Below are 17,704 nucleotides of genomic sequence, written 5' to 3'. Positions count from 1 at the left end.
TGCCCAGGCAACGCCGGGCTCTTCAGCTAGTGTGTATATATATATATATACATATATATATATATATATATATATATATATATATATATATATATATATATATATATAGTGAACTATGTATAGGTTTATTGTGTGACTAGTAATAATGTAACATCTGTCCTGAAGGCTGCAGGTGTTGCAAAGGCTTAAAACTGCAGGTCTTACTGTTAAGCCAGGGAAGTGTCAGGTAGCCATGCGGGAAATACAATACCTAGGACACCGGGTGGGGGGAGGACTGCTAAAACCTGAGCCAGGGAAGGTAGAAGCCATTACAGCCTTGTCCACCCCATGAACCAAGAAGCAGGTACTGTCCTTCGTGGGTACAGCTGGGTACTATAGGAGGTTTGTACCAAACTACAGTACTCTGGCCAAACCGTTAACTGATCTGACCAGGAGGAAACTTCCCAAAATTGTCTCCTGGAGTCCTCAGTGTGAGGAATCATTTTCTTTCCTAAAGTCGGCATTGGTTAGTTCACCCGTCCTTCAGGCCCCAGATTTCACTCGCCGGTTTGTAGTGCAGACAGATGCCAGCACCTATGGGCTAGGTGCGGTTCTCAGCCAGGTGAACCAACAAGGGGAGGAGCACCCAATTCTGTACCTAAGCAGGAAACTCCTGCCCAGAGAAGTGGCTTATGCCACCATTGAAAAAGAATGTTTGGCAATTGTGTGGGCTCTGCAGAAGCTGCAACCATACCTCTATGGGCGCAACTTCACCGTGATCACAGATGGATTTAGTGAATTGGGCGATGACGTGAGTATGGTTTCATTTAAATTCAATAAAGGAATCTGTGTCACTATTTCAAATAAAGGACTTGATTCAGGGTGTGTGTTTTTATAATATCACTAGATGGTGGCCCGATTCTAACACATCGGGTATTCTAGAATATGTATGTAGTTTATTTATGAAGATTTTAGAATAATACATTGAATACACAGGATTCGGCCGGCCGCGACGTAGTATATTGCGCAGCCCACGCAGTATATTGCGCAGCCCACGCAGTATATTGCGCAGCCCACGCAGTATATTGCGCAGCCCACACGGTATATTGTCTATAAAGGCACGGATGATTGACCTCGTGGAGACCAAAACATCCAACACCGCGGAGACACCATCACATGTTTCTCAACGCAGTGATCCAGAAGACTGCCCCCAAATATGTAAATGCATGTAGAGGAGCTGCGGAGACACCATAACGTGTTTCTCAACGCAGGCAGTGAATAGCCAGGCCTTTCCCCGGGAAGGAACAACCAAGGGAAGGGCAGCATCCAATAAAGGAAAACATCCAATAAAGGAAAACCACCTATGCCAAGCATGGTATCCATCCACAGACAGCTGTTTCGGGGTTTTTGCCCCTCATCAGTGTGGAGTAGGAAACTGGCTATCAGGAGCAGTGCCTAGTAGAAAGTCTATAAAGACACGGATGATTGACCTCGTGGAGACCAAAACATCCAACACCGCGGAGACACCATCACATGTTTCTCAACGCAGTGATCCAGAACACTGCCCCCAAATATGCAAATGCATCTAGAGGAGCTGCGGAGACACCATCACGTGTTTCTCAACGCAGGCAGTGAATAGCCAGGCCTTTCCCCGGTAAGGAACAACCAAGGGAAGGGCAGCATCCAATAAAGGAAAACATCCAATAAAGGAAAACCACCTATTCCAAGCATGGTATCCATCCACAGACAGCTGTTTCAGGGTTTTTGCCCCTCATCAGTGTGGAGTAGGAAACTGGCTATCAGGAGCAGTGCCTAGTAGAAAGTCTATAAAGGCACGGATGATTGACCTCGTGGAGACCAAAACATCCAACACCGCGGAGACACCATCACCATCTACTAGGCACTGCTCCTGATAGCCAGTTTCCTACTCCACACTGATGAGGGGCAAAAACCCCGAAACAGCTGTCTGTGGATGGATACCATGCTTGGCATAGGTGGTTTTCCTTTATTGGATGTTTTCCTTTATTGGATGCTGCCCTTCCCTTGGTTGTTCCTTCCCGGGGAAAGGCCTGGCTATTCACTGCCTGCGTTGAGAAACACGTGATGGTGTCTCCGCAGCTCCTCTACACACACGGTATATTGCGCAGCCCACGCGGTACATTGCACAGCCCACGCAGTACATAAACTACATACATATTCTAGAATACCCGATTCGTTCGAATCGGGCTACCATCTAGTGATATTATAAAAACACACACCCTGAATAAAGTCCTTTATTTGAAATAGTGACACAGATTCCTTTATTGAATTTAAATGAAACCATACTCACGTCATCGCCCAATTCACTAAATCCATTGTGTCCTGTAACATAATTAAAATAATAAAGAAAAATAAATAATATTCTTCGCTTGTCCAAAGTAAAGTGATAATCCATAATCTTCCATGATGATCCTGATGACTTTGCAGTGAGATCAGAGGAGGGTGTCATTACATCTCACACAGGAGTAGCCCAGAACAGGATGGTTACTCCTGTGTGAGACATAATGACATCATGCTCTGATCTCTGATCTGCAGAGCAACTAATATCTCTGCAACAAACAGACAAACATACACAAACGTTTTATTTAGCCACTGTTATACCCTGTTTCCAGTTCAACATGAATAATTTGGTGAAGGGTCTCCTTTAAGTGCTTGTTTTGTTTTTGAGTCTTTCTTCTAACAAGCGTATAAGAATTTGTGTGCAGTAAGATTTTCCTTCAATATCCCAGGCAATGTCAGGGCCATGCACATGTTCATGTGTTTACATGTTTGTCTTCCCCTATAGAATGGATCTGGATCATTGAAAATGGCGCACGTTCCATCAGATGCCATACATCGGACTTCTTTCTATAGAGACTCTGAATTCTTTTATGTTCTGTTTTGCTGATTGACTTATGTGCAGGAGGACTTGTGATGGGTCCTTATAATCTGTGTCTACTCATCAGGCCTATATGTACCCAATGATCTGCATTACAGTCATTGTGCCCCTAACTTTTCATTGCTTTTTGTTTTTTACGTTAATTTCTATGTGAGAAACGTTTGTATAGCAATGTAAAAAGCCGCTCACATTGGCTAGAAGCGTTTATCACGTTCCTTTTATTCTTAAAACCTCTAAATAACAGTATGTTGTCACATAGCAAAACAAATAAAACTGCAAACGACCAGTTTGGATTTGTTTTCAGCATACAGCTAAATATAGATAATAAATTTGTTAAGCTCATGCCAATATCATTTTAGGGGGAAAATCGGTGAACTCAGCACAGAAATGACGAAGCTTAATAAGGAGATTGATACATATAACCAGGAGAACTCTGTGTATCTGTCCTATGAGAAAAGGCAAGTCATTTATTGGGGTTTCTGAGAAATGTTGTGGTTTTTGTTGTTATAAAAGTATTAAGACTCTTAGATCTGCTGCCAATGACATGTGGACTTGACATGATCTCTAAAATATGAAAAGCCTAAAGTTAAAGATGACACATTAACTTTGTATTTTAGGCTATATATATATGTATATATAGAGAGAGCGAGAGAGAGAGATAGTACAGACCAAAAGTTTGGACACACCTCATTTAAAGATATATATATATATATATATATATATATATATATATATATATATTGTATAAAATTTGTGCCTGAAATACAAATGAAATGTGCCATCTTTAACTTGAGGCCTTTTAGAGATAATTTCATCTTCAATTTGCTTAAACTGTTGTCAATAACAGTAATTTTGACCAGGGGAGCCCAGACTTTTACATGCTACCGTATATATATCATATTCACTGCAGAAAAGAATTGTGAATAATTGAGTTTACTCTTTCCTCAGAGCTGAAGTGCTTGCTAACGAAATTAAGGAACAACAGGGCCAGCTTGCCGACTACAACATGGTGCGTGTTCTGTTTTTATGCATTCTAATGGATCTATCGCTTCCATTGGTCAGTTCCATAGGCAATGAATGGGCAGCAAATAATGTGGATGGTAATTGGTGAAGATTTTCATTTGAAATGGAAAAATAGCCCTGTGGAAGGAAATCAGAAGCTAAAGGAGTATTCTGGGTGTAACCAGGGCTGTGGAGTCGGTTAGCCAAACCGCTGACTCCGACTCCCTCATTCCTGGCTCATGTTTAAGTGATGCATCTACTGTAGTAAAATGGTAACATCAGGCTTTTCATCACCATTATGATACAATACTCAAGCTAGTGACGTGTGTGCAGGCATCCATTTTAAGAAATATAAAACGTTTCTTGAGTCATTTTTAAGATCCTCCTTTTGGTTAAAGGCTTCTTCAGTCACTAATTTTGTAATGCTTTCTCTTTCCAGAGAAACCCCAGATTTGCAGGCTATTTCTCCTCTAAGAGCTGTGAAAGTTGGTCGTGCAATTAATGACAATGGAACACAACAAGCTCGAGGAGCTGTCTTTAGAACATATCTGCTGTCACTGTTGCAGTAAAGGTACCGTCACACACAATGATATCTTTAACAATATCGTTGCTTTTTGTGACGTAGCAACGATATCTTAAGGAAATCGTTCTGTGTGACAGCGACCAACGATCAGGCCCCTGCTGTGATGTCGTTGGTCGCTGAGGAAAGTCCAGAACTTTATTTCGTCGCTGGATCACCCGCTGACATCGCTGGATCGGCGTGTGTGACGCCGATCCAGCGATGTCTTCACTGGTAACCAGGGTAAACATCGGGTTACTAAGCGCAGGGCCGCGCTTAGTAACCCGATGTTTACCATGGTTACCAGCGTAAACGTTAAAAAAAGCAAACACTACATACTTACCTTCAGCTGTCTGTCCCCCGGCGCTCTGCTTCTCTGCACTCCTCCTGCATCCTGTGTCAGCGTCGGCCAGCCGGAAAGCACAGCGGTGACGTCACCGCTCTGCTTTCCGGCTGACCGGCGCTGACAGTGCAGAGGAAAGCAGAGCGCCGGGGACAGACAGCGGTAGGTAAGTATGTAGTGTTTGTTTTTTTAACGTTTACGCTGGTAACCATGGTAAACATCGGGTTACTAAGCGCGGCCCTGCGCTTAGTAACCCGATGTTTACCCTGGTTACCCGGGGACCTCGGGATCGTTGGTCGCTGGAGAGCTGTCTGTGTGACAGCTCTCCAGCGACCAAACAGCGACGCTGCAGCGATCGACATCGTTGTCGGTATCGCTGCAGCGTCGCTTAGTGTGAAGGTACCTTAACTTTGTCACTTACAATATGTGTGCAGGAGTCTAACTAATAGGACCCCACGGATACACTGTGTGGGTTTCTTGTGCAGACAGATAGTTGTGCATACATAAGCTTTTTCTGATAGTACAACCCTTTTACTAAGCAGCGATCAATTGTATAAACAACACCAATGTATAGTGGAGGTGAAATAGTTACGACAGCCGATTTTGATCCTGGTAGCTTAAGTACATATGTCATTTATTTTTCAGTTGGTGGATAAGCTGAACACTAACACAGACATGGAAGAAGTACTGAACGACTATAACATGGTAAGTGTCACCAGTGAGTGAAGAAAGGCACATCTTATTCAATTTTTTATTTATTTATTTATATTGATCAGGTTTTAAGGTTATTACATATCTTTGGGATTGTTGGGGGTCCAACCACTGTGACTCCTCCTACTAATCCCAAGAATAAGGTGTCAGGTTAGCATGCTCAATTCACTGTCTGCGACAGCCGGACATAGTAGAGTGCATGGCTTGGCCATCTCTGGCAGTTCCGTAGGCAATGTATGCAGCACTGGGGCACATGGTTTTATAGGAGGTTCTGCAGAATCCAATTCTTGGGATTAGTGTGCATTACAAGTGGTAGGCTAGATGATCGTTTTCAAGCTTTTTTTTTAACCCCCTTCCTTCAGTGGCCAGTTTTTATTTAGGCGCCATCAATTTTTCCTCCCCTTTTTCCAAGAGCAATAACCGTATTTACTTATCTGGCAGCAGCCATACAGGAGTATTTTTTTTTTTTTTGTGGAACGAGTAGTAGTTTTGAATTAAACCATTCATTTTCCCGTATACTTTATATGAAAATATAAGAAATAAAATTCCTAATGCGGTGAAATGGCACTTGGAATTGTGCAATAAAAATGACAGTGGCATTATTCCTCAGGTATGTATGATCATGGTCATAACAAACATCTGCGAGAAAGCCAGACGAGTGAAATCCGATAAGAAAAATCAGATTGCACTCTGACCAATGTTAAACTATGAGTTACAGCTCATTTGCAATCTTTTTTTCTTCTCAGATCGGACTGAGAAAAAAAAAATCACAGTATGCTGTGATTGTCCCCGTATCTCGGACGAGACTCGCCAGTGCAAGTCAATGGGTGCGATAGAAAAATCACACGGCACGGCTGGGCACTGATGTTTATAGCCTGGGAAGGGGAGGGAATACCCATGTAACTTCCCAGGCTATTAATATTGGCTCACAGCTGTATACTTAGCCTTTACTGGCTATTAAAATGGAGGACCCCTGAAAGAAAATGACATGGGGTCCCCCTATAATTAACAACCAGCAAAGGCTAGGCAGACAACTGTGGGCTGATATTAATAGACTAGGAAACAATTAATAGACTAAAAACATCTGCTCTCAGCTGCCCCAGAAATGGCGCATCCATAAGATGCGCCAAAACTGGCACCTAGCCTTGCTCTTCCCACTTGCCCTGTGGCGGTGGCAAGTGGGGTGGTAGTTGGAGTGGTTGATGTCAGCTTTATAGCTATTATCAAGCCCTGGGGTTACTAATGGAGATAGGTCTATTAGACGCCCTCACAATTAAATTGTAAAAAAAATAACACCCAGAATAAAGTCCTTTATTTGGAAAAAAAAATGTCAGACTTCTTTATTGAAATAAAATGAACCAAAAGCACTTATGCTCACCTTTACGCCCAATCCATTGAAGCCCATGATCCCCGTTAAAGTAAAAAATAAATAAAAAACAATATTCCTCACCTCTCCGATGAGAAGATGATAATCCATTTGTCCATAGAAGACTCTAGCTCTGCTACATCTAGATGTCGCATCATGAAACAATTCAGCCTGCCATCCAGCAGAGACACTGAGCTGCTCTTGCTTGCGCAAGCTCAGTGCCTCGCTGTGACAGGAAAAAAGGTGAGCAGGATTCATATTCAATAAACTCCTTCCACCTCACCAATGTCGCCGTGAGCGTGAGAAAATTCACATGCTTGCGGTGCTGTCAGAAAGGTCATCAGAGTTCATAGCCAATGAACTCCTTTCACCTCATTAACGTCCGCGTGAGCTTTGTGGGAAAAGTCCTAATGGCGCTCGTGCTGACGTCAGAATTCATTGGATTTCAACCCCGCTCACCTTTTTCCTGTCACTGCTAGGCACTGAGGTGCGCAAGCACTTGTGGCTCAGTGTCTCGGCTGCCTGACATGCTGAACACTAGCATCATGCCAGATTTCAGCATACCAAGTAGATGTAACTGATCTAGAGTAGTCTGTGGACAAATGGATTATTATCTTCCTTAGCTTTCCCTCTGCTGGTTAATTAAAATTTTGGGGTATCACACGCAATCTATCTATCTTGCAATCAATCTATCTATCTATCCCTTATATTAATATATATACTGTTCAAAAAAAGTACTAAAATGCCACATCCTGAAAGAAATATTCCAGTTGCAAATCTTTATTCATTACATAGTGGAATGCTTTGAGAACAATCTACTATATAATTGTCTAAGGGTCACTTCCGTCTTTCTGTCTGTCTTTCTGTCTGTCTGGGAAATCCCAAGTCGCTGATTGGTCGCGGCAAAACGGCAACGACCAATCAGCGATGGGCACATTCCAGTGGCAAAATGGCCTCTCCTTACTCCCCGCAGTCAGTGCCCGCTCCATACTCCCCTCCAGTCAGCGCTCACACAGGGTTAATGGCAGCGTTAACGGACCGCGTTATGCCGCGGTGTAACGCACTCCATTAACGCTGCAATTAACCCTGTGTAACCAACTTTTTTCTATTGATGCTGCCTATGCAGCATCAACAATAGTAAAAAGATCTAATGTTAAAAATAATTAAAAAAATAAAAAATCATTATATACTCACCCTCCGTTGGCCCCCCGGATCCAGCCGAGGCCTTTCCCGCTCCTCGCGACGCTCTGGTGACCAGTCCATGCATTGCGGTCTCACGAGACTGCAATGCACTCTTGGGACCGGAGCGTCGTGAGGAGCATCAGTAAACACCTCGGCCGGATCCGGGGGGCCTACGGAGGGTGAGTATATAACTATTTTTTATTTTAATTCTTTTTTTAACAGGGGATATGGTGCCCACATTGCTATATACTACGTGGGCTGTGTTACATACTGCATGGGCTGTGTTATATACTACATCTCTGTGCTATATACTATGTGGGCTGTGCGATATACTACGTGGCTGTGGTATATATTACATGGCTGGGCAATATACTACATCGCTATAAGACACACCAGACTATAAGGCGCACCCAGGTTTTAGAGGTGGAAAATAGGGAAAAAAAATATTTGAAGCTAAAAAATGTGGTAAAATATTTAATAACATAAATGACATACTATTATATGTGGTGTTATTATATATAATAGTATGTTATTATGTTGGAAGCTGCGGGACCAGTGTGGTGTCTGTAAAGCACTATATGAAGATGCTGGAGGGTGAGTATAAGAATGGGGGCACAGGGCTTATATTTAAAGCACCACTCCAGCACTGCAAAATAACACTGGAGTACTGCTTTAAAATCCCATGGGAGAACTATAACTCCCAGCATGTCCTGCAGATCCTATGACATGCTGGGAGTTATAGTTCACCAAAGGAGTGGCAGAGTGCTTTATTGTTTTTTGTAAAGACTAACCTTTTAAATGTGGCAGCCAGCCACACTGTGGTGAGGTTAAAGCTGGAACGTTCCATGACTGCACACAGAGCAGTCCCTCTTTCCTTTCCACAGCACAGGTTATGAGGAAGCTGCAGATTCTAGTGGAGACTGGAGAGCCTGAAGGACCTGTGATGATGTCAAGAAGAGGGAGGGCTCTGAGCTGCCATGTGATGCTCCAGCCCGCCCACTCCTGACATCATCACAGGTCCTCCTGCACAGAACTCAGCGTCCAGCCCAGGCATGGCAGGCAGGTATGCAGCCATCTCGTCTCTCCCTTGGCCCCTGCTGCTGCCTCCTCTCCCCCAGACACACAGACCTGCCCAGCTGCTGCAGGAATCAGCGCTGGAGAAGCCATGTGTGTCCCTGCTTAAGCATTTGCTCACTGCTCAGCTGATAGGTGGGCGGGGAGCCGCTAATGAATATTCACTGCACTTAATCATCGGGAGCACATGGTTTCTCCAGAGCTGATTCTGGGCAGCGGGGACATCCTGAAGTGGGATAACAGTGCGATCCCACTCACTGCTGCCCCTTTCCCCACATGCTACATCCGTACCATAAGACGCACCCACACTTTCCTCCCAAATTTGGAGGAAAAAAAGTGCGTCTTATGGTCGGAAAAATACGGTATTACGTGGCTGGGCAATATACTACATCGCTGTGCTATATACTACGTGGCCTGTGTTATATACTGCATGGGCAGTGTTATACTACGTCTCTATGCTATATAGTACGTGGCCTGTGTTATACTACGTGGGTTATACGCTACTTGGCTGTGCTATATTTCTCTGCTGTATCTGTGCATCATGAATCGTGGTATGTGTTAAAGAGGGGGGCCCACTGAGACTCTTTCGCCCGGGGCCCTCAAAAACCTGGAGCCGGCCCTGGCTTCACTGATTGGTCACGCCCAGCCGCGAACAATCAGCGACAGGAGCAGTCCACCCGTGAATTGGCACGAAATTTGAACCACGCTTCGCTAACTGGTTGCGGCTGGCCGGCCGAATCCTGTGTGTAAATTGCATTATTTTGAAAACTTCATAAATAAACTACATACATATTCTGGGCTACCCGATGCGTTAGAATCGGGCCACCATCTAGTAAAACATAACAATGATTGATGTAAATCAAAATTAATATCCTATGGAGGTTTGGATTTAGAATGATGCTCAAAATCAAATTACAGGCTGGTCCAACTTCAGTGGAAATGTGTCAAGACAAGGAAATGATGCTCAGTAGTGTGTGTGTGGCCTCCATGTGTGTATATGAGCTCCCTACAATGGCTAGGCATGCTCTTGATGAGGCGGCGGATGTTGTCCTGAGGGATCTCCTTCCAGACGTGGATTAAAGTCAAATCCTGGACAGTCTGTGGTGCAACGTGCCGTTGGTGAATGGTGCGAGACATGATGTCCCAGATGTGCTCTATTGGATTCAGGTCTGGGGAACAGGCGGGCCAGTCCATAGCATCAATGCCTTTATGATGCAGGAACTGCTGACACAATTCAGCTACATGAGGCCTAGCATTGTCCTGCATCAGAAGGAACCCAGGACCCACTACACCTGTATATGGTCTCACAAGGGGTCTGAGGATCTCATCTCGGTACCTAATAGCAGTCAGTGTACCTCTGGCTAGAACATGGGGTGCTGTGCTGCCCTCCAAAGAAATTCCTCCCCACCCCATTACTGACACTCTGCCAAACCGGTCATGCTGAAGGGCGTTGCAGGCAACAGAACGTTCTCCACGGCGTCTCCAGACTCTGTCACGTCTGTCACATGTGCTCAGTGTGAACCTGCTTTCATCTGTAAAGCGCACAGTGTGCCAATGTCGAATCTGCCAATCTTGGTGTTCTCTGGAAAATGCCAAGCGTCCTGCACGGTGTTGGGCTTTAAGCACAACACCCACTTGTGGACGCCGAGCCCTCATACCACTTAGGCTACTTTCACACTAGTCCGTCGGTACGGGCTGTCGCAAACTGTCGGCCCGACGGACAGTGTTTTAATGTAGCACAACGTGGGCAGCGGATGCAGTTTTACAACGCATCCGCTGCCCATTGTGAGTTCCGGGGAGGAGGAGTCTGTTTCTGACAGTTTGAGGTGACACATGGATGTTAGTGGCTAATGGAGGTCATTTTGCAGGGCTCTGGCAGTGCTCCTGTTCCTCCTTATTCAAGGAAAGAGGTAACTGTCCTGCTGCTGGGTTGTTTCCCTCCTACGGCCCCTTCCATGTACTGGCCTGTCTCTTGGTATCTGCTCCATGCTCTGGACACTGTGCTGACAGACACAGCTACTCTTTTTGTCACAGCTCACATTGATGTGCCATCCTAGATGAGCTGCTTTATCTGAGCAACTTCTGTGGGTTGTAGACACTACCTCAAACTACTGTACAGTACCTCTAGGGGTGACAGCAATGACAAAATTTAAAAGTGGCCAAAACAGCCAAAAACTGAGAACAGAAAAATGGTCCATGGTCACCCCCTGCAGATCCACTTCTGTGGTTGTCTTGCTAATTGCCTATAATTTCTACCTATTGTCTGTTCCATCTGCATAACAGCGGGAGAAATTGATTCATAATCTGTTTTGCTTCATAACTGGACAGATTGATTTCACAGAAGTGTGATTCACTTGGAGTTAGTTTTTTTGAGCAGTGTATATAAATATATGTAGTGCAGAATAATGCCATGGAAAACTATGTGTAAATGACAGAGAATTACTTTATGTAAAAACTCATGTTAAAATCGCATTGCAATCGGATGGGATTCGGATGTTGGGTGATAAAAATCGAATTGTACTCACATGAAAAACGAACGACACTCTTTTCAGGAACGATATCAGAGTGTTTTTTTACGGTGATGGTTATGAGCCCTTATTGATACTACGTATATGGGTTAATGCGGTTAAAAAAGAGTGATTCTAATTTTTTTATATTTTTAAAAACTTTTTTTTAGTCCACACGGGAGACTTAAGCATATGTCAACTGATCACTTGCTCTTTGTTCTGCAATACAACTATATTGCATTACATAGGCAAAATCATTGACGGTGACAATCAAGAAATTTCACCTTTTTCCACTTGACCAGCTCTATATGTGAAGGGGGATGGCTGACCGCTTACGATAGCCATGCTGTTTGCTATAGAAATGAGCAGTCCATGACCTTCCTGCTATGTGACAGCTAATGCAGTGACAGAAGGGGGCTTAGTTATTGAAGTGAGCAATCTCTGAGCCCCTGCTATGAATTGGATGTAATTTAGAGACAAAAGGTAATCTGGCTTAAATGGGCTACCACTACTCAGACAACCCCTTCTCAATCCTTATTTGCCCCCAGTAAAATAAAAACACTTATACTCCCCTCCTGTGCCAGCGCCGCTCCAGCGGTGTTGGCATTGGCTGGCTCTCCCGGAGATCACATGACATTATGTCACGCTATCCCTGCTGCCAGTTCGCTCTGTCTTTACTCTTCCTTCCTTAAGAAAAATCCAGACATCCGGAGGAAGTAAGAGCTCCTGTTGTTCTCGCACTTCTCTTCATGTCAGTTATGTTCGTAGAAGAGTGAAGCCAGCACTGATTGGCATTATGTCATGTAATCCCCGGAAGACCCAGTGTTGACACCACTAATCAGTGACGGCACTGTAGGTGAGTAGAAGTGTTTTTATTTTGCTGGGGGCAAACATAAGGATTAAGAAGGGGTTGTCTGAGTAGTGGACAATCCTTTAATTCTTAATATGAGCAGTCCGTCAGCCCCTGCTATATAACAGCCGATGCATAGACCAAAGGAGGATAGTTTAGTTATTGAAAAGGGCAATGTGTTGGCCTCCTTCCCTGTAACCACTGATATAGGAACAGGAGGAGGCTGGCTTAGTTACTGAAATGTTCTGCCAGCCAGACTCCTCAGGACAATGCTGTATGCCTCCACGTGTGACCGATGTCAGGTACAAGCCAGAAGAGGCCTGCCAGATGTAAGCTATTAGTAATTTAGGCACATTTATCTCCTCTTTCAGCTTAATAACATCTTCATAAGTTGTTAGCAGAAATGTGTATTAATAATGAGCACAGTAATGTACGGTAGCGCTTTCATGGTTTTCATGGGGATATTTTCTTGTTTTTATAGCTAAAAGCACAGAATGACCGGGAGGCCCAGAGCATAGATGTGATCTTTATGGAGAGACAAGCGTAAGTAGTTGTCGAGAATTTGAACGCACAATGAGTGATGACTGATTAACCCCTTTACCCCTAAGGGTGGTTTGCACGTTAATGACCAGGCCAATTTTTACATTGTTTTTTCGTGACATATTGTACTTCATGATAGTGGTAAAATTTCTTTGATATTACTTGCGTTTATTTGTGAATAAAACGGAAATTTGGCGAAAATTTTAAAAATTTTGCAATTTTCCAACTTTGAATTTTTATGCAATTAAATCACAGAGATATGTCACACAACATACTTACCGTATATACTCGAGTATAAGCCGAGATTTTCAGCCCAAATTTTTGGGCTGAAAGTGCCCCTCTCGGCTTATACTCGAGTCACGGGCGGCAGGGTCCGCGGGTGAGGGGGAGAGGGCGCTGAGGTATACTTACCTAGTCCCGGCGATCCTGGCGCTCCCCCTGCCGTCCCACGGTCTTCGGGTGCCGCAGCTCTTCCCCTGTTCAGCGGTCACGTGGGACGGCTCATTAGAGAAATGAATATGGACTCCACTCCCATAGGGGTGGAGCCGCATATTCATTTCTCTAATGAGCGGTAACAGTGACCGCTGATAGAGGAAGAAGCTGCGGCACCCGAAGACCAGCTGTCCAGGAGAAGGAGCGGGACGCCGGGAGCAGGTAAGTATTTCATATTCACCTGTCCGCGTTCCACACGCCGGGCGCCGCTCTGTCTTCCCGGTGTCTCTCCGCACTGACTGTGCAGGTCAGAGAGTGCGATGACGCATATAGTGTGCGCGCCGCCCTCTGCCTGATCAGTCAGTGCGGAGAGACGCCGGGACCGGACGCTGGGAGCTGCAAGCAAGAGAGGTGAGTATGGCTTTTTTTTTTTTTCTTTTTTTTTTTTTATTATTGCAGCAGCAGCAATGGCACAGCTTTCTATGGTACATCTATGGGGCAATAATGAACGGTGCAGAGCACTACATGGCACAGCTACGGGGAAATAATGAACGGTGCAGAGCACTATATGGCACAGCTATGGGGCAATAATGAACGGTGCAGAGCACTGTTATGAACTGGTGATTCAGAAACACAATGGACCTGGTGGTTAAGAGCACACAAAGTGACCTGATAGTTACTAATAACATAGGACGAGCTCTGAGACGTGGGAACTCTGCTGACCGCAATCCCTAATCCTATCACACCACACTAGAGGTAGCCGTGGAGCGCTCCTGACCAGACCTAGGCGCCTCGGGCACAGCCTGAGAAACTAGCTAGCCCTGAAGATAGAAAGATAAGCCTACCTTGCCTCAGAGAAATTTCCCAAAGGAAAAGGCAGCCCCCCACATATAATGACTGTGAGTAAAGATGAAAATACAAACGCAGAGATGAAATAGGTTTTAGCAAAGTGAGGCCCGACTTACTGAATAGACCGAGGATAGGAAAGATAGCTTTGCGGTCAGCACAAAAACCTACAAACAACCACGCAGAGGGCGCAAAAAGACCCTCCGCACCGACTAACGGTACGGAGGTGCTCCCTCTGCGTCTCAGAGCTTCCAGCAAGCAAGACAAACCAATATAGCAAGCTGGACAGAAAAAATAGCAAACAAAAGTAACACAAGCAGAACTTGGCTTATGCAGGGCAGACAGGCCACAAGAACGATCCAGGAGAGAGCAAGACCAATACTGGAACATTGACTGGAGGCCAGGAACAAAGAACTAGGTGGAGTTAAATAGAGCAGCACCTAACGACTTAACCTCGTCACCTGAGGAAGGAAACTCAGAAGCCGCAGCCCCACTCACATCCACCAAAGGAAGCTCATGGACAGAACCAGCCGAAGTACCACTCATGACCACAGGAGGGAGCTTGACCACAGAATTCACAACAGTACCCCCCCCCCCTTGAGGAGGGGTCACCGAACCCTCACCAGAGCCCCCAGGCCGACCAGGATGAGCCAAATGAAAGGCACGAACCAGATCGGCAGCATGAACATCAGAGGCAAAGACCCAGGAATTATCTTCCTGACCATAACCCTTCCACTTAACCAGGTACTGGAGTTTCCGTCTCGAAATACGAGAATCCAAAATCTTCTCCACTATATACTCCAACTCCCCCTCAACCAAGACCGGGGCAGGAGGATCAACAGATGGAACCACAGGTGCCACGTATCTCCGCAACAATGACCTATGGAATACATTATGGATGGAAAAAGAAGCTGGAAGGGTCAAACGAAAAGACACAGGATTAAGAACCTCAGAAATCCTATATGGACCAATGAAACGAGGCTTAAACTTAGGAGAGGAAACTTTCATAGGAATATAACGAGACGACAACCAAACCAAATCCCCAACACGAAGTCGGGGACCCACACAGCGCCTGCGGTTAGCGAAACGTTGAGCCTTCTCCTGGGACAATGTCAAATTGTCCCCTACATGAGTCCAAATCTGCTGCAACCTATCCACCACAGTATCCACACCAGGACAATCCGAAGACTCAACCTGCCCTGAAGAGAAACGAGGATGGAAACCAGAATTGCAGAAAAACGGCGAAACCAAAGTAGCCGAGCTGGCCCGATTATTAAGGGCGAACTCAGCCAAAGGCAAAAAGGACACCCAATCATCCTGATCAGCAGAAACAAAACATCTCAGATATGTTTCCAAGGTCTGATTGGTTCGTTCAGTCTGGCCATTTGTCTGAGGATGGAAAGCCGAGGAAAAAGACAAATCAATGCCCATCCTAGCACAAAAGGCTCGCCAAAACCTCGAAACAAACTGGGAACCTCTGTCAGAAACGATGTTCTCCGGAATGCCATGTAAACGAACCACATGCTGGAAAAACAATGGCACCAAATCAGAGGAGGAGGGCAATTTAGACAAGGGTACCAAATGGACCATCTTAGAGAAGCGATCACAAACCACCCAAATGACCGACATCTTTTGAGAGATGGGGAGATCCGAAATAAAATCCATAGAGATATGTGTCCATGGCCTCTTCGGGACCGGCAAGGGCAAAAGCAACCCACTGGCACGAGAACAGCAGGGCTTAGCCCGAGCACAAATCCCACAGGACTGCACAAACGAACGCACATCCCGCGACAGAGACGGCCACCAAAAGGATCTAGCCACCAAATCTCTGGTACCAAAGATTCCAGGATGACCAGCCAACACCGAACAATGAACCTCAGAGATAACTCTACTCGTCCATTTATCAGGGACAAACAGTTTCTCCGTTGGGCAACGGTCAGGTCTATTAGCCTGAAATTTTTGCAGCACCCGCCGCAAATCAGGGGAGATGGCAGACAAAATTACCCCCTCTTTGAGAATACCCGCCGGCTCAGGCAAACCCGGAGAGTCGGGCACAAAACTCCTAGACAGGGCATCCGCCTTCACATTTTTAGAGCCCGGAAGGTACGAAACCACAAAGTCAAAACGGGAGAAAAACAGCGACCAACAAGCCTGTCTAGGATTCAACCGTTTGGCAGACTCGAGATAAGTCAAATTCTTGTGATCAGTCAAGACCACCACGCGATGCTTAGCTCCTTCAAGCCAATGACGCCACTCCTCGAATGCCCACTTCATGGCCAGCAACTCTCAATTGCCAACATCATAATTACGCTCAGCAGGCGAAAACTTCCTGGAAAAGAAGGCACATGGTTTCATCACCGAGCCATCAGAACTTCTTTGCGACAAAACAGCCCCTGCTCCAATCTCAGAAGCATCAACCTCGACCTGGAACGGGAGCGAAACATCTGGCTGGCACAACACAGGGGCAGAAGAAAAACGACGCTTCAACTCCTGAAAAGCTTCCACAGCAGCAGAAGACCAATTGACCACATCAGCACCCTTCTTGGTTAAATCAGTCAACGGTTTAGCAATACTAGAAAAATTATTGATGAAGCGACGATAAAAATTAGCAAAGCCCAGGAACTTTTGCAGACTCTTCAGAGATGTCGGCTGAGTCCAATCATAAATGGCCTGAACTTTAACAGGGTCCATCTCGATAGTAGAAAGGGAAAAAATGAAACCCAAAAATGAAACCTTCTGAACACCAAAGAGACACTTTGACCCCTTCACAAACAAAGAATTCGCACGCAGGACCTGGAACACCATTCTAACCTGCTTCACGTGCGACTCCCAATCATCCGAGAAGACCAAAATATCATCCAAGTATACAATCAGGAATTTATCCAGGTACTCTCGGAAGATGTCATGCATAAAGGACTGAAATACAGATGGAGCATTGGAAAGCCCGAATGGCATAACCAGGTACTCAAAATGGCCCTCGGGCGTATTAAATGCTGTTTTCCATTCATCGCCCTGTTTAATACGCACAAGATTATACGCACCACGAAGATCTATCTTGGTGAACCAACCTGCCCCCTTAATCCGAGCAAACAAATCGGACAGCAGTGGCAAGGGGTACTGAAATTTGACTGTGATTTTATTTAGAAGGCGGTAATCAATACAAGGTCTCAACGAACCATCCTTCTTGGCCACAAAAAAGAACCCTGCCCCCAATGGCGACGATGACGGGCGAATATGACCCTTCTCCAAGGATTCCTTTACGTAACTCCGCATAGCGACGTGCTCAGGTACAGACAAATTAATCAGTCGACCTTTAGGAAACTTACTACCAGGAATCAAATCGATAGCACAATCGCAATCCCTATGCGGAGGTAGGGCACTGGACTTGGGCTCATC

At 45.2% G+C, this 17,704-nt stretch overlaps 1 protein-coding gene across 2 annotated transcripts in view; it reads left to right on the top strand.

The window, feature by feature from the left end:
- The window catches only part of IFT74 (intraflagellar transport 74), a 206,541-nt gene that overhangs the window by 23,898 nt on the left and 164,939 nt on the right, over window positions 1-17,704 (top strand). For both annotated transcript variants that reach the window (XM_069765381.1, XM_069765391.1), the window contains exons 5-8: window positions 3,256-3,354; window positions 3,845-3,905; window positions 5,446-5,505; window positions 12,972-13,033. In XM_069765381.1, coding sequence (XP_069621482.1) covers window positions 3,256-3,354; window positions 3,845-3,905; window positions 5,446-5,505; window positions 12,972-13,033 — 282 coding nt within the window. The remainder of the gene's footprint in view (window positions 1-3,255; window positions 3,355-3,844; window positions 3,906-5,445; window positions 5,506-12,971; window positions 13,034-17,704) is intronic.

The sequence above is a fragment of the Ranitomeya imitator genome, chromosome 1 (genome assembly GCF_032444005.1).
Source record: "Ranitomeya imitator isolate aRanImi1 chromosome 1, aRanImi1.pri, whole genome shotgun sequence".
NCBI lineage: Eukaryota > Metazoa > Chordata > Amphibia > Anura > Dendrobatidae > Ranitomeya > Ranitomeya imitator.
The sequence above is the reverse complement of the archived record's forward strand: the minus strand, read 5'-3'. Positions and strand labels throughout refer to the sequence as shown.